This window comes from Amphibalanus amphitrite, unplaced genomic scaffold (assembly GCF_019059575.1).
Source record: "Amphibalanus amphitrite isolate SeventyFive unplaced genomic scaffold, NRLGWU_Aamphi_draft 000209F_arrow, whole genome shotgun sequence".
Classification (NCBI taxonomy): Eukaryota; Metazoa; Arthropoda; class Thecostraca; order Balanomorpha; family Balanidae; genus Amphibalanus; species Amphibalanus amphitrite.
In genome coordinates this window covers 429,184-454,948 of record NW_024881704.1, presented here as the reverse complement: position 1 = coordinate 454,948, position 25,765 = coordinate 429,184, and the positions used below count along the sequence as shown (strand labels likewise).

The following is a 25,765-nucleotide window of genomic DNA, read 5'->3' as shown; positions in this document are numbered from 1 at the left end:
TCGTTACTCTGCCATCGGCCGTTGGTCGTTACTCTGCCGTCGGTCGTCGGTCGTTGGTCGTTACTCTGCCGGCTGCCGTCCGCCGGTATCGACGGTGTGTGTGCGCGCCGATACGAGGATCGATGTCGGCCGGCGCGCTGACCGGCCGGACGTGCCGCCGGACCGAGGTCGGGTCGGGCGGGAGCGCAGGGGATGGTGTAGACGGGGTAAGGGAGGGTATGGGAGAAAGCTGTCTGATGGATACGGGGAATGGATGGTGACGAGGCTGGTCGTGTCGGCATGGGACTGGAGACGGTAGATGAGAGGGAGCTTTCGACTGGTGAGTGATCTCGGAGCCATGTCGGAATGGTCGTCGCTGGCTGGAGTAGACCTACCTAGACACAATCGGCAGTATACCTCAGACTCTCCAGTCTCGTCTAGACTCTCCCAGTCGGCACCCATGCTCTCCCAGTCGGCATCTAGGCTCCCTCATTCGGTCCTAGACTCTCTGATGGCGGTGTGACGGCGGTGCTGACAGATGGGCCGACCTCGCCAGTCTCTCCGGCCCGGGGCGGCAGCTCGCCGGCCGGAGACGTGTGCTCGCCGGCAGCTCGCCGGCCGGGCTGAGCTGTCCCGGACGCACAGCTGCCCAGCTGGCCGCGGCAGCTGCGGCAGCTGCGCCAGTCCCGGCGGTCCGGGCGGAAAGTTGTGCACCAGGGCCGGGGAGGCCTGCCAGCCGGGGTGTCAACCGCTCTGCAGGCGGCTGGGTCGGCTAGAGACCGGAGGGGAGGACGAGGTCATTGTTAGGAAAACCACTGAGAGTGATTATGGGTACCTAACCATAAGTCTGACCTTAAGCTCGACCTGACCAAGTGGTCCGTGTTTCTAGCTGGACTATAGCTCGTTCTTTGTGTCATTGGCTTTGACTTTCGTTTGATCTTCTCATCCTTATTAAGTTCGACCACATTAAAGTTGAAACGCTTCAATGTACCGTCTACAAGCTATATATAGGTTTATCAAGGCGAACCCGACTGCATTGAAGTAGGCTTTACTCTGTACTCTATTCATAGTCTATTCATAGGCAGTACTCTCGGCTTCCGACCCTGCAACCAGTTAATTGCTTTAATTTAATGAACACCTTGTTAGGCCACTCCAGTGGGCATTGAAGTTAGCTTATAATGAATATATATTCAGTGAATTACGTATTTAGAGTTTACTTTTCGACACAAGTCCCACGCCCGCCTTACGGTCTTACTATTACGCTGCATCAATTGTGTTACTAATGGTAGAGCACATCAGTCTAAAGATAGGATGTGTTGACCCAACATCCCCAGATAGCAAGAACAGCCGACTTGGGTGTGTCTGCTCCCTCAGACTGACCAATATTTAAATGCAATAAACGGGAAGTGAAAACCTAAACGAAAATGAAATGCTTCATAGATTTTCAGCTGCCTTATCACTAGCCTGTGTGTGTTTTGCTGCCTGTGGCGGTGCCGCTGTCTCCGCAGTCTAAGCTCTGTTCTTTCTCTTTGCCGTTGACCTGACCGTCCCTCCCTCTCCTTTACAGCACATTCGTCAGACGGTGCTGACGCGCGCCAGCAGTAAGAACCATGTGGAGAACGTGGAGGAGGAGACGGAGGCGGCCGTGGCGCGCGAGATGCAGGACGCCAAGGACGCCGAGGTCAGACACGGGGGACGGCTGGGGTCGCGGTGGGGAGGGGGATTATACTCCGGGATGGCCAGGGGACACGGCAGGGAGAGAGGTCAGAGCCAGAGCCACGGCAGGGCAGAAATGGGGACCGGGAAGAGGTGTGTGGTACAGTCTTCTTGACGTATAATCTGTCAATGGATGCTGGAACGAGACATGATCGCGCAATGTGCCGGGGCTCGTAGACTGGGGTTTAGTTTGCTGTTACTCAAATACCACATACGCTTGACATGGAATGTTCATGTCCATTAGAAAACATAACATGAGATCAGCTAGTGAGCAAGTCCCTTACCTTTGCACAATTTCAAGTACTTGATGGATAGGCTGTGGATTGCAACCGTTAATGTAAAAAACATACGATCGCCATGTTCTTTGCCCTGACAGCGGCTACTAAATACTACACTGGCCAATGATTCCGTCGATATTCTTGTGAATCTCCCGCCCGGCCCGTAGGCGTAACGTTCACACATACAGGGGCTTCCCTACACCCACCGGTACCGTTACATAAGTCAGATACGACTGGGAACTTCTGAACGCCACTTTACTGACTCGGCGAGGATGAAGTTAAATCGACGATTCGAGAAAGTGACTCGGTGGTGTGAGTTGACTCCCAAAGCGTGGGTCCCAAAGCGAAGTCAATTTAAATGATTCCGGTGAGTTGGAGCGTAAAGGAACGTTATCTTGAGCTCGTGAAGGCTGCATAAATTTACGTATGTACTGCTACTCGTATATCAAAGGCTGTTGCTTTGATGCGTCGGCGTAGCAGACTGTCAGCCGTCGAGCCCGAACGAACACTTTATTACACATTCCGCGGCTCATTTCAACCATCCGCGCAGTAGCTATGAGATAACGTGCGGCGTTTGCCGTTTTGTGTAGCGTTACTACGAATCCCCACATCCAATCTCCGGCCTCACGGCGCGGCGGTACTGAATGTCTGCTCGGGCGCCGCCCGTCACCATCCGGGAACTTTGACTGCGTTTGGCTAATGAGATTTGTGAATAGTGTCGCGTCTCCCCGACTCCTCGGCTAGCCTGGGGAGAAGAGATGGCGGACGGCGTTCTTCCTTTATCACGTTCCGTTCTTTTGCCTTGCTCGGAACCCGTGGGGGGGGGGGGGGGCAGACGTTGCTCATTTGGAGCTACCGGGAACGGGACGGGACGTTGATGGGCAGTGTGCGATGTGTGAGCGGCACAGCGGAGCAAATTGGGCCCGCTGGACGATCCGAGTCGGAGATTCGAGTACGACCGACCGCGACTCCCGGGTACCATGTGACTCCTGAGCCTCTCCTCATGGACTCTCGGAGCACTGTACGATATATTCTGAGCACCTTGTCACTCTTGAGACTCCTGCTTCCCTGATCTTCATGTTCGATTCCTGATTTCAATTTTCTCCCATTCATTAGCCTTAGCGACTCCTGTCCCCACCCCTCCTGTGTCGATCTCTGAGACTTCCTCTTAACCGCTGGAGTCCCTGGGCACCCTGAGGCCCCCTTAGCATCTTGTCTCGACTCCTGGACCTCCCGTAACCCCCAACTCCCCTACGGCCCCTATACCCGCTCCCTGGACTAATGACAATATCAGTCTTGATGTCACGACACTGACTGTGTCTCACCTCCATCAGGTGATCGACCTGACCGAGAACCGTATCGACGTCTCAGAGGTGCGGGAAGAACCTTCTCACCAAATGGGCCTGTCGGGACGGCACGGTGAGTACCCGCCTGGAGCGACAGAGAATCGAGCGTGGCTGCGTGCGGGGTGTGTCATTAGCGTGTTTTAGTGGCGTGCTGTGGTGAGAATATTGCATTTTGAGGGTTTTGGATTGAAGCTGGTGGCCTATAAGTCCAGTTGTCCATGATTTGTGTTCGATGTTTTTAATGTTTGGGCGGGCTGAGTGGTGCTCTTTGATTTTGTGAAGTAAGGGTTGATCGTGTTGAAGTGTGGATGTCCTGGGATTTTGGAAAAATTGTATTCTGACTTACGCGATAGCTCAGCCAAGTCTCATTTTGACACTGGCGACATAAAGGGTCATTTCACTCAGTTGCTTTTCAATGATGGTGTTTATTGGTTCCGTGTACGACATCCCGAGTTGTCGGTCAGCCTAGCGTGTTATTTCCTGTTAGTAGTTAGTTGGTGCTTGCCTGAGCTGGAGCAATAACGCAGGTCGCTGCAGCAACGGCGGTGTTTGGCATTAACCGTGACGCTCAACCGTACCGTGTTGTGCGTCAGAGTGACGTTTCTCGAAGTCGCGTCGCGTCGTCCAACATTGCCCATAGACAGGACAGGGGTGGGTACGTCGGGGTACCCCGTGACCCGTATCACAACCATGAAACCCCTGTTTCGAAGAGTTTGCAGCGAATCGTTTTGATGTTATGAAATCAACTTGTGGGCGACGTGGTTCCGAGTATCATGCTCATGTGTGGGAGGCAGCAGACAAGTTGGAAGCGGATCTCCTGAGAGATGCTCGCTGTTTTAAACATTTTGTTTCAGAGTGTAGTTTTGACACGCCGCACTTTTACACCGAATGATTCGCTCCCGGTAGTCTATTCCTCTCATGGTTGACGGATGTTGGATTTGCTATTGTTCCAAACTGCTGTGCTAAGTTGTTGAAGACGAACTATATCGGTTTGAGTCTGGAAAATGACTAATTAGGTCTACTGCACCGTGTGAGCTTCAGTTTTGTACCCGACTCTTCCGGGTGTGTTGCTGCATTGTAGATTACGGCACGTGGGTGGCGCCGTGAAATTTATATTTCCGCCATTACTTCAATTCGACTTCTCACATTTTTGTGAAACATTTTGCTTGTTTTGTGTATGTTTCTCATTGTCAAAATTTTTGTCCTTTTGTGTTTTTTTTTGTGTTATAGCTTTAAATTTCAATACAATTTTGTCCTTATGTAAACTAGAAAAATAAGCAGTCATTATAGTTAAAAGCGCAAATAGGAAAGCTCTAAGCAATCTTCTGCAACAAATCAAGCGCACACATAATGGCTGCTGAGCCCTCGTTCGCCGAGCCGACGCCCCAGGCCACGGCGCCGCTGGACGCGAAGCCGGACTCTGGGACGGACTTCGCTCGGCCGCTGCTGGACTCTGCCGCCGCCGTGCTGGAGGGACTGCTGCGGCTGCTGGTGGGCGGCCCGCTGGAGCTGCTGCGTGCCGCGCTGCTGCCGGCTGCACTGCTGGCGCCGCCGGCCGCACGGAGGACGGGGCGGTGCCGGGCGCGCCGGCGGCCCGGCTGCGGCCACCTGGCGCGCCACACAGCCCGGCGCCGCCACCCGCCGGCCGTGGTGGCCTACGTGACCCACGTCACCAACGTGCTGCCACCGCGGGAGGTGCACGACAGGGATTGGAGCAGTGAGTGCACCGCGCGCCGAGCTCGAGTACTCGCGGGAGGGCGGATCATGCGCTCTACAAGCATCCAATGTATTGAGCTTGAGTACTCCTTGTGAGGCTAAAACTTCCTTATTCCGACGTCGTTGGCTAGTGCTGTATCGCTGGGCGTTTGTGTTGGACGTAGCTGACGGTAGGCCACTCTTGGGATGTATCTGTGGATATTGTTGGTTTCTATGGAGAGGGCGGTCAAGACGGGAACTATTTTCATTTTCATACTTGTGGTGGATGACTTCCTGCAGCTGAGTTCTGGAAAGAACAGAACCGCGAACTCCTTGTTAGTGAGCGCAGTGGACGTTACATAACGTTTTAAAGATGTGATGATGAGCTAACTGGCCCATTTCTTGCCAGTTTCTGCTCGTTGTCGTGCTTATTTTAATCATCTACTTTTATTTTTTAAAGAATATCCTTCAATCATCTGATCCGACTCGCTCGATTCCGACATTCCCTCGCCGTGGCGTGTCAGGTCGCCCATAGAGAAGGGCAATACCCGGATCCAATCTGGCTGATGCGGTATCACTGTAGTGCGCTCGGCGGCCGGAAGGATGTCTGGCCAGACTGACGAAGTCGCCGTCACTGTCGGCTGTCGGTCCTGAACCACTGCTGTCTGGCTTGAAAGCCGCCTGGGTCGGTTTCTAGACATTGAGACAATTTCCCATGGTCAGATGTGTCTGAGCTGATGGCTGAACTTGAGTTGATGTCTGGACTGGCTGTCTGACTTGGTTTCCGGACAGCTGAGTGCTGATTTTTGAATTTCCGTTCGGGACGATGTCTTGACCTTTCTCTGTGGCTGATGTCTAGAATAGTCGCATTCGCCGGGTGCCTGGGACCGGTGCTATTTCCGTTGACCTGTCTGATCAGATACGGGTGCTCCGTGACTCCCGGACCGGCCGGAAACAGCTCACGGATGCAGCGGATCCCGTATGCACGGGAATCGATACGGTCTCTGCATACGCCGCCCATGTCGAGCGGGGACGGCCGGGAGCTGTCAGTGGGTCAAGCGAGAGAGGAATGCCAAATGCGGGCCGCTGTCGAATCTTTGAGCAGGATGTGTCGCTTAGTGTTATGCGTCTCCAGTGAAGGCTGTCTCATGAGATTTGTCTTACTGTTTAGTTATTTATTTTTGTTGGATAGCTGTGTTGTGATGAGTCCATGGGGTTTATTGTAAGCCCTAATCACCAGTATAGCGCCTTTTGGGGCGACTAACGGAGCGAGCGAGGGGGTGAGTCTTGCACGTGCGAAATTTCGAGGGGGTACCTCCAACTGACTTGTGCACGGCACCCTACTGACCGGTTTCTAGCGATGTGCCAAATTTGAGCACAATCGGCCCAGCCGTTCTCGAGATCTGGGAGCGGCACCCTGCACGTGCGCACGTGCTAAATGGGTCCCAACTGACTTGTGCACGGCACCCTACTAACTGGTCCCTAACCGTGTACCAAATTTGAGCGCCATCGGTCCAGCCGTTCTCGAGATCTGGAAACGACCCCTGCACGTGCGCACGTGCAGCAGCACCCCAACTCTGGCACATGGATATGCAGTGCCTAGTGGGTGCCTACCTACATGCCAAGTTTCAGCGCAATCGGCCAAGTAGTTACCGAGATATTGCAACAATTACAAAAGTGACACCTCTTCGTTTTGCACGTGGCACGTGCATAAGGGGTCACCCACATGCATCGGGAATAGTCCAATACTTGGTAGAAGGAATGAAGCTACCCTACAAAAATTACCGCGTGTAAATCGGTCCAGTGGTTGCTGAGATATAAGCCTCGCAAAAGCGTCCGCACGGCCGGCCGGCCGGCCGGCCGGCCGGCCGGCCGGCCGCTCATACTCAGAAATTTCCGTTATTCTACGTAAGACTCCGCTCGCTTCGCTCGCTCCGTAATCACTATACTATTGGAGAAATCAGTGTTCGTTCTAAGCATGTGATCGTGTGTTACGACTTACTGTTGATTGTGCTGTTTACTTTGAGTCGCTTCCCTTACCCACACATCCTGTTGTTTCAGCATTCTATTGGTAAATATGACCTCACATGCCCTAACCACCGTGTCCGCTCTCTCTATCTCCCTCAGGGCCACCTCCCAACTCGCGAGTGACGCACGCCATCCGGCCCCTGGCGCGGGCCTTCTCCTCGCCTCTGGTGACGCTGAACCCCGCGGCCACGGCCAGCCCGGCGCGCGACCCGCACATCACCTACGTCAGCAAACAGGTGTGTAACGACATCAGTGACGTCACGTCACACCGGCGGTGACGTCACGTCACACCGGCCGGGCCGGCGGTGACGGCGGGAATGGGGGCTAATTGAGGGCACACACGTCGTGCATGAAACACGGGCGCCCGGCCGGCGCCCGTGACGCGGGTCAGCTGTCGTGCCTTTGGACGATTCGTCAGAGCTGCCGTCGTTCTCTCGATCGGTGTCGTTCGCGTTACGTGTCGTTACGGCGGTAGTACGGCGGTGTCACGCGCGAGTAAGGCGTCACGGACGTGTGACGGGCGTCACGAACGATCACCGGGCAGGGGTTGATAGAGGCACAACACGCGGGGTGTGACGTAGGAGGGAGGAAGTGACGGTGGCACACGCCACGCGAATGACCACTGTGACGTCATTGGTAAGTGACGGGTCAGTGGTCAGTTAGGGCGGACGTCATTGGATTTGTGTTGTGTTGCTGGGCGGTAGTGTGGCTAGTTGCTGGGCGGTGACTTACTTCGGGATGGATACGTGGCTGCCGTAGGAATGTGGTGCGTTGGCTTGTTTAGTAAGCCGCTGGTGGGTAGGAAATGTTAGAGGTTTGATTGGAGAGGGAATCCTATTCAGTTTCATGACCGGTATGGATTGCAGATACTTCTGATAAGTGATCAACTTTGTATTTATTTTCGTTCAAACAAACTGATACTCTGTGATGGCTGTGTAAAACTTAACTAATTGACACAGAACAAGCGATCCCATCAACCTCGGCGCTGTTGCTAACCACCTCACACTTCCCACACAAACTCACCGTGTGAGCAAGGCCCTATATACCAGGTAAGGACACCAGCCGTTTGACCTTGAACGCCGCCGGCCGGCCGATGACGTCATTGGAGGCAAGCCGGCTCGGCGGACACACAAGGCGAATGCATAACGGAGGGGCGTTGGAACGTTGCGGGAGCCGGGGAGATATTTTAATGTGGTTGCATACCACCATTGTTATGTTGATTGATCTACAGACTGCAATCTTTTAAACCTCGATGCATCCTAGGCCTGGATGGTGCGTACATTCGTGGAACGATCACCCCGTCCGACGTCCGTGGTCGAAGCTGTCATATAGTATTAAAGACACTAAGACGGCCGACGGGTGCAATAACGGCAATCTGATCCCGTCTCTGGCGAATCTAGAGGGGTCGTAAAGGCCGAATCTGACCGTCTATTTTTAGGGAAACGGGGTGGGTGAATTGACAACCGATGGCTTAAGAGATGATGAGAAGGGATCCCGTCGTCGATTGTTGTTTGACAGACAACACATGTTGTACTGGGCGTATGACCATCAGAGGTAATGCCTGAACGTAGGCAAGCATAATTGTTCTGTCATACTGTTTAGGAATATAGAATGGTAATGGAGATTATTGAGGATATGATCTCTACATTACAGGAATTCACTAATTACTACGGCCCATAGGGGCACCGCCGGAGCTGTTGTTTTGCCATCGGTCCCAGGCAACTCCAGGGAGCTGCAGTACCCGGCGGCCAAAGCGGCCACCTCGTCGACTCGCAGGTCCTGTGGGATTCCGTGATGCTTTAGTGCTTCACCCACAGAAGCACGGGCATAGCAGTAGGATGTGGGGCTAGGTGTCTGTCCACCTCTTCATTGAAAGAACAACGTATACAGCGCCTGGTCCCGCCGAAGCTCGGTATCGACCGTGACTTATTCACAACTGGCGGATCCAGGAAGCGGTCTTGGACACTGCGGGGGCTTACCCCAAAAAGGTTTCTCGGAATTAATTTAAAAAAACTCGGATTTCGATTCCTTGCGCACTCCTGTGCAGTGTGATTAACCAACATTTCCTCAGAAAAGTTGTGAAGTTTTCTCTGATTCTCGAAAAGCGATTTCGGGCGCTGCCAATGTGGGGGAAGACATTTGCCCCAAATGCCTTCCCCTGGATCCGCCAGTGGGTTGCCCCACTCCGAGCTTGACTAAAAACGTCTTCAAACCCCACCAGAAACCGATGGTAAGGTGAATTTAAATCCAATAACTCATCTCTGTCTGCCAGCCTAAATATACAACACATGGTACGGCACCCGGCCCTGTCTGAGCTATGAGCCGATCGCGATATTTTCGGCTTTCCCCATCCCAAGCTCGATTAGAAACGTTCTCCTTCCCCACCCGATTGCTGATGTCAATTCAAATTCAATACCTCATCTCTGTCTGCCCGACCATAACCCATTCATTGCACACCGTTCAGCGCCCCGCCACGCCAGAAGTATCCTAGCGCGCTGAGCATTTGCCTCCAGCCGCGTCATCGCGAGGCCCCGCGCGGCCCATAAATTAATACATTGCGCGAATAGCCGTGTCACCCCCCTGCGTGTGAGCTCGCCCGGTGCCGGCCGGCCGGCGTGCGACCATTGTCCGGTGATATATGTTGTGATGCGTGCTACTGAGCCGGCACGGACTATGCCGGCGCAGTCAGCTGACAGCTGTTGCCAGCCGCCGCGGCGCCGGCCGGCGCCTGATGGTAGGCTGTGCCGCCCGGCAGCTTCCGGCGTCCTTGAGTAATGAGTATTGTTGCGCAGTCGTCAGCCGGACTCAATACAGTTAACATCGGGAGTGCGCGTGTGCATCTGGGGCGGTGGAATCGCGACGATAATTAATTTGCTATCGAACCATTATTAACGTAGACTTAAATGTAAAACCATAACATGGCGCGATCGGTATAATTTACTTTTTATCATTAAAGGGACCCTCCCACCTTCAAAAAAGTCAATGAATTGGCATGAAAGTGATGTCACTCGGTTCAGAAAGAGCAAAAACGAATATCTACCAAATTTCATCGAAAAATATTCACCGGTTTTCAAGATATTAGACTTTTACTTTTGTTTACTATTTGGGATCTCCGCTGTTCCTAGCGACTTTATTTGAAAGTGCGGCATTTGTTGCGCGCAAAGCAGCATATACCACCGCGTGCTACAAAACGTTTTAGTCAAACATTTAACGGACGTTCGAAAGCCTGATGACGTCATCAGACTCCCGTAATGGTTAAGAGATAGGGACTAAGCTGGTCCCACCCTGCAAGTAAAGGGAAGAAATTTCTTGAACACCATAAAGCTGCGGGGGTTGCGACCAGGATAAATGGTGGTTTCTGAGCCTGGCCGCAAACTTGGCTATCTCAACTCAAAACTAATGTTAAGGTGGGATGGTCCCTTTAAATATAGCATTTTTTCGTCGGTTTTCGCGCGCGTTTCTCGCAATGACGGAGGAGGGCAAGTCGGTAGACCTGGGAGCCCTCACCCAACTCCTCGCCCAGCAACTGGAGCTGGCTCAAGAGGCTCAGCGACAAAGCCAGCAGCGGGAGGAGCGTATGGTGGCCGTAATGGAACGGATGTGGGCCGGGCCGGCGGCAGGGACCGGCGCTGCAGCCGCGGCGGCTACTGCAGCGGCCACCCCAGCCGATACGAACGCAGCCGTCAATCTACCGCCCAGACTGCCGGCATCAGCGACTCCCGCTCCACAGCTGTCGTCATCGGCGTCACTGAAGGAGTTTGAATCCTGGCGACAGAAATTTCACGGCTACAGTCTGCTGACTGGCGTCAACAGGCTAGCCCAGCCCGAGCAGAAGGCAGCCCTACTCGCTCTGCTTGATGACGATTGGACCAGGGTGGTCAGGTACGGCCTGCCGATCCCCGAAGACGCTGACATGAGCACCATCATCACGGCGATGCAGACGCATCTGCGCCGCCAGCGTAACGTCATCATTGATCGGAGAGATTTTTACATGCGAGTACAGGAAGCGGGCGAAACAGTGGACGATTTTCTCTGTGGCTTGAAAGAGATTGCATCGTTCTGTGATTTCTGTCACCACTGCCAGGACAACAGGTTCAGAGATCGAGTCGTTGTCGGCACGCGAGACGAAGAAGCACGCCGCAGAATGTTGGAAGAGCCGGATCTCACGCTTCAGAAGGCAGTGGATATCGCCCGAGCGTCAGAGAATGCCGCCTCTAACAGCTCAGCCATTCGTGAACCAGCTGGCTCGACCCTGGCGAGGGTCTCTCAGTACCAGCGCAGCCGCGGTCGCCCGAGAGACCGGTCGGCTGAGAAGACATGCCCCCGCTGCGGGGGTGAAGCTCACCGTAGCGCCGGCGACTGCAGGGCCGTCAAGAGGACCTGCCGAGCCTGTGGCAAGGTAGGCCACTTCGCGTCCGTCTGCCGCGGTCGCAGCGCCAGTCGCTCGCGCGCTCCGGCGGCGAGCACAGACCGGACCCAGCGGAGGTCCGATGGAGGCAGACGTGTGTCGCTCATCACAATGAAGACGCGAGCGGCATCTGCACCTGCCAGACAGACAGTGGACCAGCAGCCCCGAGACTGCATGATCCAAGGCCTGCACACGACGCGTGCTCCGCAGATCCAGATTCTGCTGCATCGGAGTGACGGTCGCAGGCAACAAACGACATGGACGCCAGATACAGGCGCTGAGGTGTCTGTTATCTCTCAGGAGGCAGCGAAGCAGATGGACATCAACGTCAAGAAGCTGACGCCGCCCTCTGGAAGCCTGTTCGCAGCAGACGGACGGGAACTGCCCTGCCTGGGAGCGTGCCAAGTCGCACTGCAGCTGGGAAGCATCAAGAGGACGATAGCCGTCTCTGTGGTGAAGAAGCTGCACAGCTCGCTGCTGTCGTGGCACGACGCTGTTCGACTGGGAATACTGCACAAGGAGTTCCCACAGCAGATCCGTTCTGCCATCTCAGACGAGGAGGAGACCTCCAGACCAGCTCCAGCAGTCTGCTCCCTGAAGACCATGCCAGGGAAGAGCAAGATACCCCGCAGAGTGGTCAAACGAGGCTCTGCTCCTGCACTTGAAGACGCCGGGAAGGCGCAGAAGGTGCACCCGCTGAAGCCGACGTGGGATGCAAGCAAAGGCGTGCCATCGGCTGAAGAACGACGGAAGCACTTCTCAGCGATGAAGGAAGCCTTCCCACGAGTGTTTGACGTCACCTCGAAGCTGCGCAAGATGTCCGGAGGCTCAATGGCCATCGAGTTGACTGAAGACGCCACACCAGTTGCCGTCTCCACAGCTCGCAGTGTACCGTTCTGCTGGCGTGACGACATTCGGCGCCAGCTGGATGAGCTGCTGGAGAGCGACGTGATCGAGCCGGTGGAGCATCCGACCGAGTGGTGCCACCCCATCGTGCCGGTGGCAAAGCGGTCGCCGGACGGCACGGTCTCTGGCTGCCGTCTGACGGTCGACCTCACCAAGCTGAACCGATTCGTCAAGAGGCCAGCGTACCCAGTCAGGTCGCCGCACGACGCTGTGGCCTCGATCGGCAGCGGAGCAAACTTCTACACGAAGCTGGATAGCAAGTCTGGCTACCACCAGATCCCCATCCGCGAGGAGGACCAGGACAAAACGTGCTTCATCACGCCATGGGGCCGTTTCCGCTACAAACGTGCCGTCATGGGTCTGATCTCGTCAGGAGACGAGTACAACCGAAGAGGCGACGCTGCTCTCGGTGACATCCCCCAGACATGCAAAGTCGTAGACGATATTCTGGCGTACGACTCGAGCTACTCAGCTCACCTGGAGCACGTGTGGAACATCCTGCAGAGATGTGATGACCACGGGATGACACTGAACCCAGACAAGTGTTCCTTCGCCGGGAATGAGGTGGAGTTCTGTGGATTCAAGATCGACCAGACAGGCTACACCGCAGACGACAAGAAGGTGCGAGCCATCGCGGAGTTTCCGCAGCTGGCGTGCCTCACGGACCTCAGATCGTTTCTCGGTCTCGTGAACCAGCTGGGTGACTTCTCACCAGACGTCTCGGCCGCCGCCGAGCCTCTGAGACACCTCCTGCGACCGAAGAACGAGTGGGTGTGGACGCCGCTGCACTCCAAAGCCTTCAGTGATGTGAAGAAGGCGCTGGTCTCGCCACCAGTCCTCGACTTCTTTGACCCGCGGCGCCGGACAGTCCTGGAGACCGACGCCGCACGCCTGCGAGGGCTGGGTTTCTGTCTGCGGCAACAGGATGCAGATGGACGATGGAAACTGATCCAGTGTGGGTCTCGTTTCCTGACCGATGTGGAGTCCCGCTACGCCGTCTGCGAGATTGAGATGCTGGCAGTTGCATGGGCTTGTCGGAAGTGCAGCATGTACCTCTCGGGCATGCAGCAGTTCGAGGTGGTCACGGACCACCGACCGCTCGTTCCAGTGCTGAACTCCACGAGCCTCATCGACATCGACAACCCGCGACTGCAGCGACTACGGCAACGTCTCACGCCGTTCAACTTCGTCGCTGTCTGGCGGCAAGGGAAACTGCACGCGATCCCGGATGCGCTCTCCCGGGCACCGGTGGATACTCCGACTCCAGACGACGAAGAGGCGGAGAAAGAGGAAGCCCACCAGATCGCAAGCCTGATCGCCAGGATCACCACGGCTGATCCGACCGAGGAAGACTCACTGTTCCCGGACGCTACCCTACAGAGGGTCCGGGCGGCGTCTGAGCGTGATGCAGAGCTCAGCGCCCTCCGAGACGTGGTCTTGGCTGGCTTTCCAGACCACAAGTCGCAGCTGGAGCCGACGCTGCGGCCCTACTGGACAGCTAGAGACCGTCTCGCCGTGGACGGCAGCCTGTTGGTATGCGGGCAGCGACTCCTGATTCCTCAGAGTCTGCGTCGGGAGACGCTCGAGCGGCTTCACGCCAGCCATCAAGGTGTGGAGCGCACCAAGCGTCGGGCTAGACAAGTTGTCTACTGGCCCGGGCTTGACCAGGACATCGCCAACTTCGTCGGAGCGTGCAAGTCCTGCCAGATGTATCTTCCGAGCCAGCAAAAGGAGCCGCTAGTCTCCGAGGCGGTGCCAACTCGAGTCTTCGAGGCCGTCTCAGCGGACTATTTTTCGTGGGCTGGTCGAACGTATCTCGTATACGTAGACTGCCTCTCTGGATGGCCGTTCGTCTTTCATTGCTCTGGAGAGACGTCGGCAAAGGACCTGGTGTCCAGCCTGAGGGTCGCCTTCGCGGCCACTGGGGCACCCAAGACTCTGCGAACGGACGGAGGGCCGCAGTTCGCAGCCCGTCACACCCGCGACTTCCTGCGACGGTGGGGAGTGACCCACGAGATCTCCACTCCGCATTTTCCTCAGTCGAACGGACATGCGGAGTCTGCAGTGAAGTCAGTGAAGAGGCTCGTGCAGAAGGTCAGCGACCGAGGCAACCTGGACAATGACGCGTTCGCGCACGGCCTCTTGGAGCTGCGGAACGCGCCTCGGGCCGATGGTCGCTCGCCGGCCCAGATTCTGTACGGTCACCCGCTGCGCTCTACCGTGCCAGCTCACCACCGAGCGTTTGCCGAGGTGTGGCAGCGCGCGGCGGAGGAGTGTGATGAGAGAGCAGCCGCTCTGAAGTCCCAGACCGCAGAGCGCTACGACGCGAGCGCCCGCTCGCTGAAACCTCTGCGCATCGGTCAACAGGTTCTCCTGCAAGATCCGAAGACTGGTTTGTGGGACCGGACAGGCGTCGTCGTTGGCATCGGCAGCCGCCGAGACTACCTCGCTCGCCTGCCAAGCGGCCGCACCTACTGGCGGAACCGACGATACCTCCGCCCGCTGCGGCCGATGGTGACCACGTCACCCGATGGCAGCCGAAACGCCATCACCGAAGACGGCGACAGCGCCCGAACTAGGATCGCCGGCAGCGGGACCCCAGCCGCTGACAAAGTCCCCCGCAGCCGCCCTGGCGGAGCGACCTCCGCGCCTGACGCCTCTGTGAGGCGCAGCAAACGACTTCGTCGACAGCCTAAAAGGCTGACTGTGACTTGGTCGGACCCAGTGTACGAGTTCGTGTAGCCATCGTGCGCTGACACGCGTTGGTGCGTTTGTGTTTGTCGGAGGCACCGTTTTTGTTCTTGAGACGTGTTGTCTCCCCCACGTCTGGGGGGAGGTGTTGTGATGCGTGCTACTGAGCCGGCACGGACTATGCCGGCGCAGTCAGCTGACAGCTGTTGCCAGCCGCCGCGGCGCCGGCCGGCGCCTGATGGTAGGCTGTGCCGCCCGGCAGCTTCCGGCGTCCTTGAGTAATGAGTATTGTTGCGCAGTCGTCAGCCGGACTCAATACAGTTAACATCGGGAGTGCGCGTGTGCATCTGGGGCGGTGGAATCGCGACGATAATTAATTTGCTATCGAACCATTATTAACGTAGACTTAAATGTAAAACCATAACAATATATAGCCCACTTCAATCGCCGAATCGCCTGCCGTTGCTTGTCGCCTGATTTGTAATTCCAAACTACCACTCGCCTAATGAGGCGAATCGGCGAGCGGCCGGTCGGCACACCGGCGGCGGACGGCGTTCAATTTGTCGCGGCGTTCCGGGCGACCTTGGGGCCAAGTGCAGCCGCCGTGTCCACCTCGTTTAACTTGATTAAACTCATTACGTCGGCCGATTCCGCCGCCGCCAGGGCCGCGGCTGACTGACGGACGGTTTTGTGGGTCGAGAGGAATTCAGGAGCGTGGTGTCAGGAGTTCCTCAATAGAGATGCTGGACTGGTAGGTCGTTGAAAGTTGGCTAGAACCGCCCAGCTCAAATTTAATTCCATTGTATCAGCCTCTACCAGATGGGCACAAACTGACCTTGTTAGTCGGGGCACCTCAAAGCTCCAAATAATCAGCAAAAGCCCTGTGCCTGCCATCGTCTTCTCCCCCTCCAGAGGGAGCTCCAGAGGTAGCCCCACTGACCTCCCTCTCCGTTTCAGGGCTGCGGCACGGGCCTGGTGTACGACCCGCTGATGCTCAAACACCAGTGTGTGTGCGGCGACAGCTCCAACCACCCAGAGCACAGCGCCCGCCTGCAGTACATCTGGAGTCGGCTCCAGGAGACGGGTCTCACCCACCGCTGTGACCGCATCCGCAGCCGAAAGGCCACGCTGGAGGAGATCCAGACCTGCCACAGCGAGGCGCACACCATCTTCTTCGGTAGGCGGGGGAGACTGTGATGATAGAGGAGGGGAGGGGAAGGGAGGGTAAGGAGTGGTAGAACGTGGCCCAGGGGATGGGATGGTTGGTGATGATTGTTGGGCTAAACCCGAGTGGCGAGATACAGTTTGTCAGTGAATGTCAAACTTCTTTTTTTTCTAGGATATTACGAGATTTCGATAACAATAGCATGCGATGCTGCAAGGCAATTAGCCACATGCCTCCCCGCCTGCCTGCAGGCAGTTAGTAATGACGATAATGACGACCTGTCTACTGCGGTCTATCTGTCTGACTTTCTGTTGGGCTGTCTAGCTGTCCGACTGTCTCTCTGACCACCCTTCCGCCTCGCGTGTCCGGCAGGCACCAACCCGCTGAACCGACAGAAGCTCGATCTGGGCAAACTGGGCGAGCTGCCGATTCGGTCGTTTGTGAAAATGCCGTGCGGCGGAATCGGCGTCGATCTGGACACCACGTGGAACGAGCTACACACGAGCAGCGCGGCACGCATGGCCGCCGGCTGTGTCAGCGAGCTGGCTCTCAAAGGTCAGAGACCGGGAGGGGAGGGAAGGGCGCTGTTTGGTTCTGGTAGGGGTTGTTATGTGAACGAACGGTGTATTGATGTTGTTGATTTCACCGGTAGAGGAGGCCTGTTAGTTTGCAGTTGGTGGGGTTTGGTTTGGTTTCCGTTTCTCAGAGGGTGGTGTAGCTACAAAACTAGCTGGCGCTCGGTGTGTTTAGCTCCCCGTCGTTCACCGAATCGTGAGCAATGGGGCGTGATCACGGGATGATGAAATACTGACGTCCTCTGGCGTTTTAGCTAACGGGCTCATCGGACTGCCAAACTCTGCCGCTCTTAGAGCCGGATCATAGTCAGACCATCAGATTCCCTTGGCCGATGTGTATTCACAACACTATTAACATTGCTTAGATGCATTTACAACGTCAGGGCAATGCCACTGAATGGCGTGCTTCAGCTAGTCACTCCTCGAACTTCGGGTGACGCTACTGACATATGTATGACTCGCGGCGACGTTCCAAAGTCACTCATAAGCTTATCATGTCGAATTCCTCAGACCATGCGCTCAGCTGCACTTGTCGCGATTTATTGAAATTATCATTGCCACTTTACGGGGCCTTTAATTGGCCCTTGTTTCTAAGATTATTTCATTTTGTGGCTTTCAATCAGCGACAAAATTGCATTTCATTTTTTATGTATGGTCATGAATGTCGCCGCGCCCCACTGACGTCATAATTGGCCCGCTTTGCTCGAGCGGCGGATGTATGGTCATTTCTTTCATTGCGGACAGGCTCAGCGAGCGACGGGCCTTTTTCAATAGTTATTTCCTGTCTTTTGTACGGTTGTACATACTTTGATCATCGACTGTGAGGGTTATTGTTAAGTTGCTTTATTTTATGGTGCTTCTTTCAACGAATCGGAAACGTATTTACGTGATATTGGAGTAATAAATGTAAATAATTCCACCTGCACCGTAGTTTCGTCAGTGCGTGGGCTGATTTGAGATCAAAGTACCATATGTGTAGTTTGTCGATCCAGGCAAATCAGGCCAATCAGGTCAGGTTCGTTGAGTGCCGAATGCCGATATATCTTTATGGTTGCTGCCACACATCGTTTGGTATCTAAAGTTGTTTGGTGAACAGAACCCCGTCCGGCCCTCCCTGCTCCTAAGCCCTCCCCGACTTATCCTCCCCATCCCTCGACGATCCCTGACAGCCCTCCCCGTCCTTCAGCTCTCTGACTTCCCTCCCTCTCTCCGCAGTGGCCATGGGCGCCGTCAAGAACGGGTTCGCGCTGGTGCGGCCGCCCGGCCACCACGCCGAGCGCCAGCAGGCCATGGGCTTCTGCTTCTTCAACTCTGTGGCCGTGGCGGCGCGCCTGCTGCGGCTCCAGCTCAGCGTCGAGAAGGTGATGATTGTCGACTGGGACGTGCACCACGGTAACGGCACGCAGCAGCTGTTCTACGACAGCTCGCACGTGCTCTACTTGTCACTGCACCGCCACGACGACGGCAACTTCTTCCCGGGCACCGGCGCGCCCGTGGAGGTGAGCCCTGCGGGGGAGGAGGGGAGGGGCGTTTGACATGTGGGACACTTTTGATTCTAACTTTTCTGTGGTGCTTAGATCATTGCCAGGATTGGTTGATTGGTGGCTTCGTCTTGGTTGAAAATGCTGAGATGGTTTTGTTAGCATTTTATCCAGCGTCTCTAAAATTATCGAGACAATATCATTCCGCAATATGTATCACGAATTTCACGCTCTTCGTGGCGCATCTCCTATCCCAATATAGCCTAACCTGACCCGAACCGACCCGGCACCATCTGGCCTGAACCAACCTGACCTAGGCACCGTCTGACCTGACCTGTCCCCTCCTCTTCTGTCAGTGCGGCGTGGAGGACGGCATGGGCTTCAACGTGAACGTGGCCTGGTCGGGCGGCTGCAGCCCTCCGATGGGCGACGCTGAGTACCTGGCCGCCTTCCGGAGCATCGTCATGCCCATCGCCAGGGTAGGTGCCCTAGTGACAAACAAATCCTCCCGTGGGGATGGGAGGTGATCAGGGTTGGCGGGCTACTCACGTTAGTCAGCGTCTCAGTGATGCATATGTAACTGAAGGACAGCCTACGGGTTAGTGCAGGAATGAAGCTTTCTTATGAGCTGATGTCGTGTTGAGATTTACGGGAATCTAATGAACGAAGGAGAGTCTGCATCGGACAAAGTCGGGCGATGTGTTGGCTTGACCTGACCTGTTCTGACCTCCCCTGACCTTGGTGTGACTGGCAGGACTTTCAGCCGGACGTGGTGCTGGTATCGAGTGGCTTTGACGCGGCTCGCGGCCACCCGTCCCCGCTCGGCGGCTACCAGGTGTCGGCCCAGTGCTTCGCCTGGATGACGCGACAGATGATGACTCTGGCCAACGGAAAGGTCAGTGGTACACGAGAATGGAAAGGACTTTGTTAGGAGGGTGGGGTACTTTGTGTGCAGAGAGGGTAATAGTTTCGTCTCAGTTCGTCTCAGGAAGGAAGGAAACAAAGGTATTGCTTCAGTTGGGTCATGTTTTTAATGCAATGTATTTTTTTTGCGTTGTATTTGGGAAAGCTGTGGACGTTGCCGCCATTCCCTAATGCAGGCTATCTAAAAACTAAATTAAATTTATCTGCTCAGTCTTGTTTTGAAATAAAAGCGTCTTTACTCCAGATTGCTTTACTGCTCTCTTTACTGACGCGTGTAAGTCGTGAATCAAAGCACTCGTTCGTTTCGACCAACTTCCCTACCGGACCTCTTCCTCCATCTTGAGGCCATGCAGATGCCGATGCAGCCTCCCCTGCCGCTGCCTGACAGTCATTGCCCGCTGCCTTCCCTCAGGTGGCGATGGCTCTGGAGGGCGGCTACGACATCCCTGCCATCTGTGACGCCACGGAGCACACCATCCGCGCCCTGCTCGGAGACGACCTGCAGCCCATCAGTGACGAGGAGCTCAACAGGAAACCGTGCCAGGCGGCCATCGACACACTGCGCAAAACCATCGACATACAGGTGTGGGGTGCTGAAGAGGTGGTGGGTGGGTTGGGGTGCGGAAGGGAGCAGTGGGATCGGGGAGACAATGAAAAGGGTTTTGACTCGGAAGGAGTGATGTAGGAATATGAATGGAGATTGGGAGCTGGCTCTGGGCATAGGGAGGAGGGAAGAATGAACTGACAAGCGAAGTCTGACCATTGTTAAATAACTGTGGAACCTCCGTGTTCGAACATCAATGCTGTTGGATCGGACTGTGCTCAAACCGACTGCATTCAATTGTCATCTTCCCCCGGTGTGATCTTGATTGGGCTCGCCCGTCTTATACGAGTATGCTCTGACTGGCTATTCCTGCCTCTCATACCCCTCCCCCTTCACCTTTTACGCGCTCTGACCTCCATTTCCCTCTCCGCGTCAGGTGCCGCACTGGCCGTGTGTGAAGCGGACCGCCCACCTGATCCCGCTCTCGCACGCCGAGGCGCTCAAGGACCGAGACGCCGAGACGCTGTCGGCCATGGCCGGTCTGACGGTGCACCACCGACACGCCGGCCAGCCGCCGGCAGCGCACCAGTCGCCGCCGCCGGCCGCCTGCCGGTCAGTGAACAGGGAACGATCCGAGGGAGTTGTGGGGTCTTTCCCGTCATGGTGGGGTGTGCGATGGTTTTCGTACGATGTATAGGTTGATTGAGTGAAAGTGCGGGGTTTGATTATGTTTGTGTCGCCATGTTGCAGTGTTTGATCGTGTTTGTATCTTGGCGTGCAGTGTTCGACTGTGTTTTCTCTCCACGATGCAGTGTTTGATTATGTTTGTCCCTGGCGGTGCACTGTTTGGCCGTGTTTGTCTCGCCACGGTGCAGTGTTTAATGGCTAGTTTCTCCCTAGCCGTGCAGTGTTTGACCGTGTTCCCTGTGTCTCGTCAGGTCGTCGCCGGCGCGGCCCGTCTCGCCCACCCAGGAGGAGCCCATGGAGCAGGACGAGTCGGAGGCCAAGTAGCGGGCGCGCCACCCAGCGCGACACCTGTCGGCAAGCGGTACAACTTGAACTTTGTCGGGCGGCCGCCGGGCGCGCCGCCGCACCGTACCTGTGTCCTAGCTCTAGTGCCGCGGCACTGCAGCGGCAGCGGCGCGCGCGCGGCACGGCCGCCGCGGTCGGTGATAGCTGGTGAGAGGCGGCGCCGTGTGAGCTCCGAGTGTGAGAACGGCAGTGAGAGAGAGAGAGAGAGGACGCTAAGTCGTGCAATGTTCAACGGTGGCGGCCGCCGCGGCCGGTCCCCCCTCCGCTGCCACGACCGCCGGCGGTGGCCGCCGCAGAAAATCGAGACCAGCCCTCCGCTGGCTCCGAGTGATCGTGAGAGCGAGAGAGATGAACTATTTTACGGCATGCCGGTGGCTTCGTTATTTGTATACATTCCACGTAGATGTATGTTCTAGTCAGCTGGCTGCGCGCGTCCGGTGGGCGAGACAGAAGCGGCGCGGCGGCGGCGCGGGCCGGCGCGCCCCCATGTGTAGTTTGTTGGAACACTTCGATATTTGTTGTGGATGATTGGTGTTAGCTGTGCGTTTTATGTTGGCGGCGCTGCCGCGGTGCGCGGTGCGGCCGGGCCTGCCGTTGGTTGGGGACGGGCGGCGTCTGACTTTCTGAGACCGCGGACGGATGGACGACCTCTGGCCTCTCGGAGACCGAGGCAGAGTCGGCAGAGTCTGTTGGCCAGGGGTGGGCGACTCGACCGGCGTGCCCGGCTGACGGCTGAGACCCCACGGACCTCGGCTATAAGGTCTAACACTCTGACTCTGACTCGGCCTGACTTCCTCAAATTGTCCGATTGACCCTGACACAGCTCTGACTCTGAAGACTATCACTATCTGACTCTTACTCTGACTCAGATTGACCCACCGACTCTTACCTGGCTCCGACTCTGAAGACTAATGTCCGTCCGATTATGAGGATTTACTGTTGTCTGTCTCTGTCCAGCTCTGACTAGTTTTGACTCTGTTTTTTTGAGGACTCAGGCTCAAATGCACTCCGACTTTATCTGATTCCGCCTCTATCTGACTCTAACTATCTGATTGACTGACTCTGCGGACTCGTGGCGCCCGGGAGTGCGGCCGGCGGTCCCACTGCACACTGCACAGATCGCAGCGCTCGGACCAACCGCCGTGCCGCTGCCCGCCCCCGACCGACCGGCAGGCCGGCACAGCGCCGCCGCCGTCGGAAGCTTATTTTTGTATGCACGGCTCACCCGCAGTGGACCGGGTGACATTGGTGAAAATACACATGGACTGCTTATAGCGATTTGTTTTACTGGTGGCGACGTGAGAGAGCTGGGGAGGAATTTGTTATTTGCGCACGGCTGGGGGTGTCGCTTCGCCATGATGCGAGTTGCGTAGATAGCCCATCAGTGCAGACCTTAGGTTATCGATATAAGAAAGAACGAGATGGGTTCCATACGGCCTGTTATCCTCCTCAACCGCTTTAATTGACAAAACGGCCGTGGCTAGTTTTACCAACAGAAAAATAGTCGCCTGCCGGAATATTTTGCTTAAGGACCGTAAACGGTAAAGCCCTATCCGCTTACGTTACCCATTGCGTTTACGCTCCGTATGTGAAGCGGTCTTTATTAGGCAAAAAAATCCGGTAGGCGGCTATTTTTCTGTTGGTAAAACTGGGTTACGACTTACGACCATATTTTGGTTCTTGTATTGTCCACAGATGTCTCCACGGCATTGCATGATCACAGGTGGCGCTAGCTAAGGCCATCCATGACTGAGCCCCCTGCGAGGCCACCTTGTTCAGCTCGCCTGTCGCTGCCACCTGGGTTACCATACATGTAATGGAGGAATTTATTCACAATGGACGTCATCAGCCCTAATTGAAGTGCTTTTCGAAATGCGTTGTAACTAGTGTGATCGATAGGTACGCTTCATTGCCTATTACCTATACCTATAAATATTACCTTTACACCTATACCTAAACATTACATTGAAACGAGAACGGAGAAGCACACCAATGCCTGAATTTGGTGATAATAAACTACTTACTAGGTACTTTCAAAGCGATCAATCATTCATGGCACCATTCCCCATTGGTCGACTCTTCATATACTGCCTACGAGCTTACATGTGTTTTGTTTTCCGTCTTTACTACATTGCTTTACGTTATTACCACCTGTGGGCCCCGGGGCCCGCGGCTGGTCGGCAGACAGGGGCGGGTAGCGAGGGAGAGGGAGGGGCTGCCACGCAGAAGCCGCGGTCAGGCCGCGCCGGCCGGTCGTCAGCTGATTGGCCGGACGGATGGACAAGCGCCCCAGGCGATCGGCCACCCGGGCGCCGGTCGAGCGGCCTCGAGCGCAGTATAGCCGGAGGGGATAGAACTGTCGAGCTCAAAATAAAAGTCAGTTTTGCCACTGTTCAGTGAAATATAGAGCCAAGAAAAGCAAACTATGAAGTTAACTATCAAATTAAGCATTTTGTTCCGCTTCTTTTTTGTACCAATTTGGTTACGAACGAGCGATGATGAATCATCTCTAGGTAAACCGAAGATAGACGCTCCACCGACAAACGCAAGACACGGTGGTTGGGATCTCGGGGACCGAGCCAACGAAAGCAAGGTAGGTGACCATCTACCACTTCTGTGGCAATCATAAGATAATGATTTGTATCATACACCTCTGTACACCAATGCGCCAATGCAGTGGTGTACAGAGGTCTATGTGTGTATGTAGGTATCTGTTTTCATCCATCTTTGTCCTTGACCTATCAATCGCCTGCACGTTTTGCCGCATCCACTTGCGGCCTTGTCTCGATGTGCTATGATCGGACCACCTCGACCGACCTCGACTGTTCATCGTTCGGGGGTCAACATTGCTCTAATCAGTCTGCAAGTAGGTATCAGTAACCCACACCTCTTCTCTCTGGAGCATCCCGCGAGTCGTCTCTCCTCCCATCTCCCGCTGTGTGGGCGGCGGTCAGACACAGAATCAGACAGGTGGCGCCGCCCCCGCGAGCCATTACCGCCTCCCGTCGGCTACGGCCGCTCGACGGTCCGTCGGCCGCGGCGCTCGACGGTCCGTCGGCCGCGGCGCTCGACGGTCCGGTGGCCGCGGCGCTCGATGTTCCGTCGGCTGCCACAATGGCCAAATGTGCGCACAGTCGGCACGTCCCGGCCGGTATTGTGACGCGAAACAATGGCCACACCACACCAGCCGGCCACGCGCTTGTCGGCGGGGGCCGCGCGGCGCCATGGAGAGGAAGTGTAGGATCGACGGAGTGACCGATGGGTGACCTGTGACCGACCCGGGTCCCTGGTGGTGCTGTCCTGTTCCGCCTGTGACCCCGGTCATTGACGGTGCTTCCTTGTTTTAACTTGAGACCCGAGTCTTTGAAGCTCTTAGCGCCTCTTTTTACTCGTCGTGTCGTCTCACACCGTTTTTGTCACCGGGTTCACCACTTGTTTCGTTACTGTCTTTTGGACGCCTTTGCCGTCCTAAATCATTACCTCACATCCCGGCTACTTGCTACGCTACAGGCTACACTTACAGGGCAAAACACATATTGTATTATAATTATGACCAAACCAAGTTTGCTGAACACAGCATTTTGAACCCAGTTTGGTTTCCTTCTCAGCTATATTCGTACAGCTGACCTCGATCTTGGTAGTTATATAACAGAAGCTGAGGGGCGGCCCTAACAAAAACAGTCGGAGGGAACAGACGGTGCGCGTTCACAGAGATGCCGCGGGCCACCCGCATCAATCAGACGGTCTCCGCTCTCCGAACATCCATAACTGTGGACTGTGGGCCACGCAGGTCTCTCAGGGTGCACATTAGCGGCAAATCTGGCCACATGTTCAGCCGAACATCTGTCTGTAATGACGCTGTTTGTAAGCTGATTGCCGTGTCAGAGAAAGACCCGAGGCAGTCGGGGCGGGGGCTGTTATAGGTGTGCCGCTTGTCAAACTACTGTACACTTGGTAATTGGGCAATTCGCTTATGTCGGGGAGATGATTACCTAAGTGTTTATTGTAGGTTTATTGTTGATCATTACATAGCTAAGCTATTGCTTATTGATGCTATTTCGGTATCTGTGTGCATTGGCTGAACAGTGAACATGCTGTGCGATAATTGCATACGGGCTGCGCAGCAATCTGAGCAATGATTCATGCCTAAGGCACCGTTAAAACTTATTGCTGTACGAAGTTAAACTGAAATGCCTGCTGTTGTCATGCTGATTTCTATTGCGCGCATCACTGACACCACGTAGTTCTTCCTTTTGTTATTCTCGTCATTTGGTCGCTTGGTATTTTGCAGAAACCTTTGGCAGAGGAAAGGGAGATTATTCGTTGATCCGCTCGGCACAATTTGTACCGGATTCAAATTATCAACACCCTGTCTGTGTATACGAGCGTAGCGTTTGTTTTGCGTCTCGCAGTTGGATTCAGGCAGGTAGGTATATCCCCCGACCCGGCCCGGAGCAGCGAGTGTTCCTGTGTGGCCCTGGCTGGTCCCGAGTCCGGCCGAGTCGCCGTCTGCTGACTCAGCCCACTCTGATCACCAGCAGCCGACCTTCCGTGGATTTTCCGGCAGTGAAAACTCGAATCGAGAGGCACCAGCCACCAACTGACAGCTTAAATCCGAAGCTTGTCTGATGAAGCCCTAAATTTCACAGCTCCAGCGTAAAGCTCGGTAGGTTTAGCGGAAAGAATCCTGACTGGTATCATCCACTAGCTTGGCCCTCAATTTACATTTTCAGCCCAATTCCAACAGACGTGGCGCACGTCCAACACTTCGGCCTAGAATCTATCGATATCATATCTTGCTAAGCACAAAGCTAGCGACATTGCCCGCATCCCTCGCCGTTTATATTATTCTGGCGTCGAGAAGTTGACTGTACGCACGGCTCGGCTAGGCGAGCTGCGAGTGACACCCGGCGAATGAGTTTGTTCACCAGTCGGGCCGCTCTATTATGCAGTCTATTTAGCGAAACTGGCAGTCGAGCTCTGAACTTTACGCCAAG

The 25,765-nt window shown here is 55.4% G+C and overlaps 1 protein-coding gene across 22 annotated transcripts in view; it reads left to right on the top strand.

The window, feature by feature from the left end:
• Positions 1-21,920, top strand: part of LOC122385128 (histone deacetylase 4-like) — a 123,779-nt gene extending 101,859 nt beyond the window's left edge. For all 22 annotated transcript variants that reach the window (XM_043373149.1, XM_043373143.1, XM_043373146.1 and 19 more), the window contains 11 exons: positions 1,547-1,660; positions 3,308-3,392; positions 7,142-7,278; positions 16,005-16,224; positions 16,585-16,767; positions 18,003-18,286; positions 18,625-18,747; positions 19,023-19,163; positions 19,605-19,775; positions 20,173-20,348; positions 20,675-21,920. In XM_043373149.1, the coding sequence (XP_043229084.1) occupies positions 1,547-1,660; positions 3,308-3,392; positions 7,142-7,278; positions 16,005-16,224; positions 16,585-16,767; positions 18,003-18,286; positions 18,625-18,747; positions 19,023-19,163; positions 19,605-19,775; positions 20,173-20,348; positions 20,675-20,747 (1,707 nt within the window). In that variant the 3' untranslated portion in view covers positions 20,748-21,920. The remainder of the gene's footprint in view (positions 1-1,546; positions 1,661-3,307; positions 3,393-7,141; positions 7,279-16,004; positions 16,225-16,584; positions 16,768-18,002; positions 18,287-18,624; positions 18,748-19,022; positions 19,164-19,604; positions 19,776-20,172; positions 20,349-20,674) is intronic.
• Positions 21,921-25,765: the final 3,845 nt, after the last annotated feature.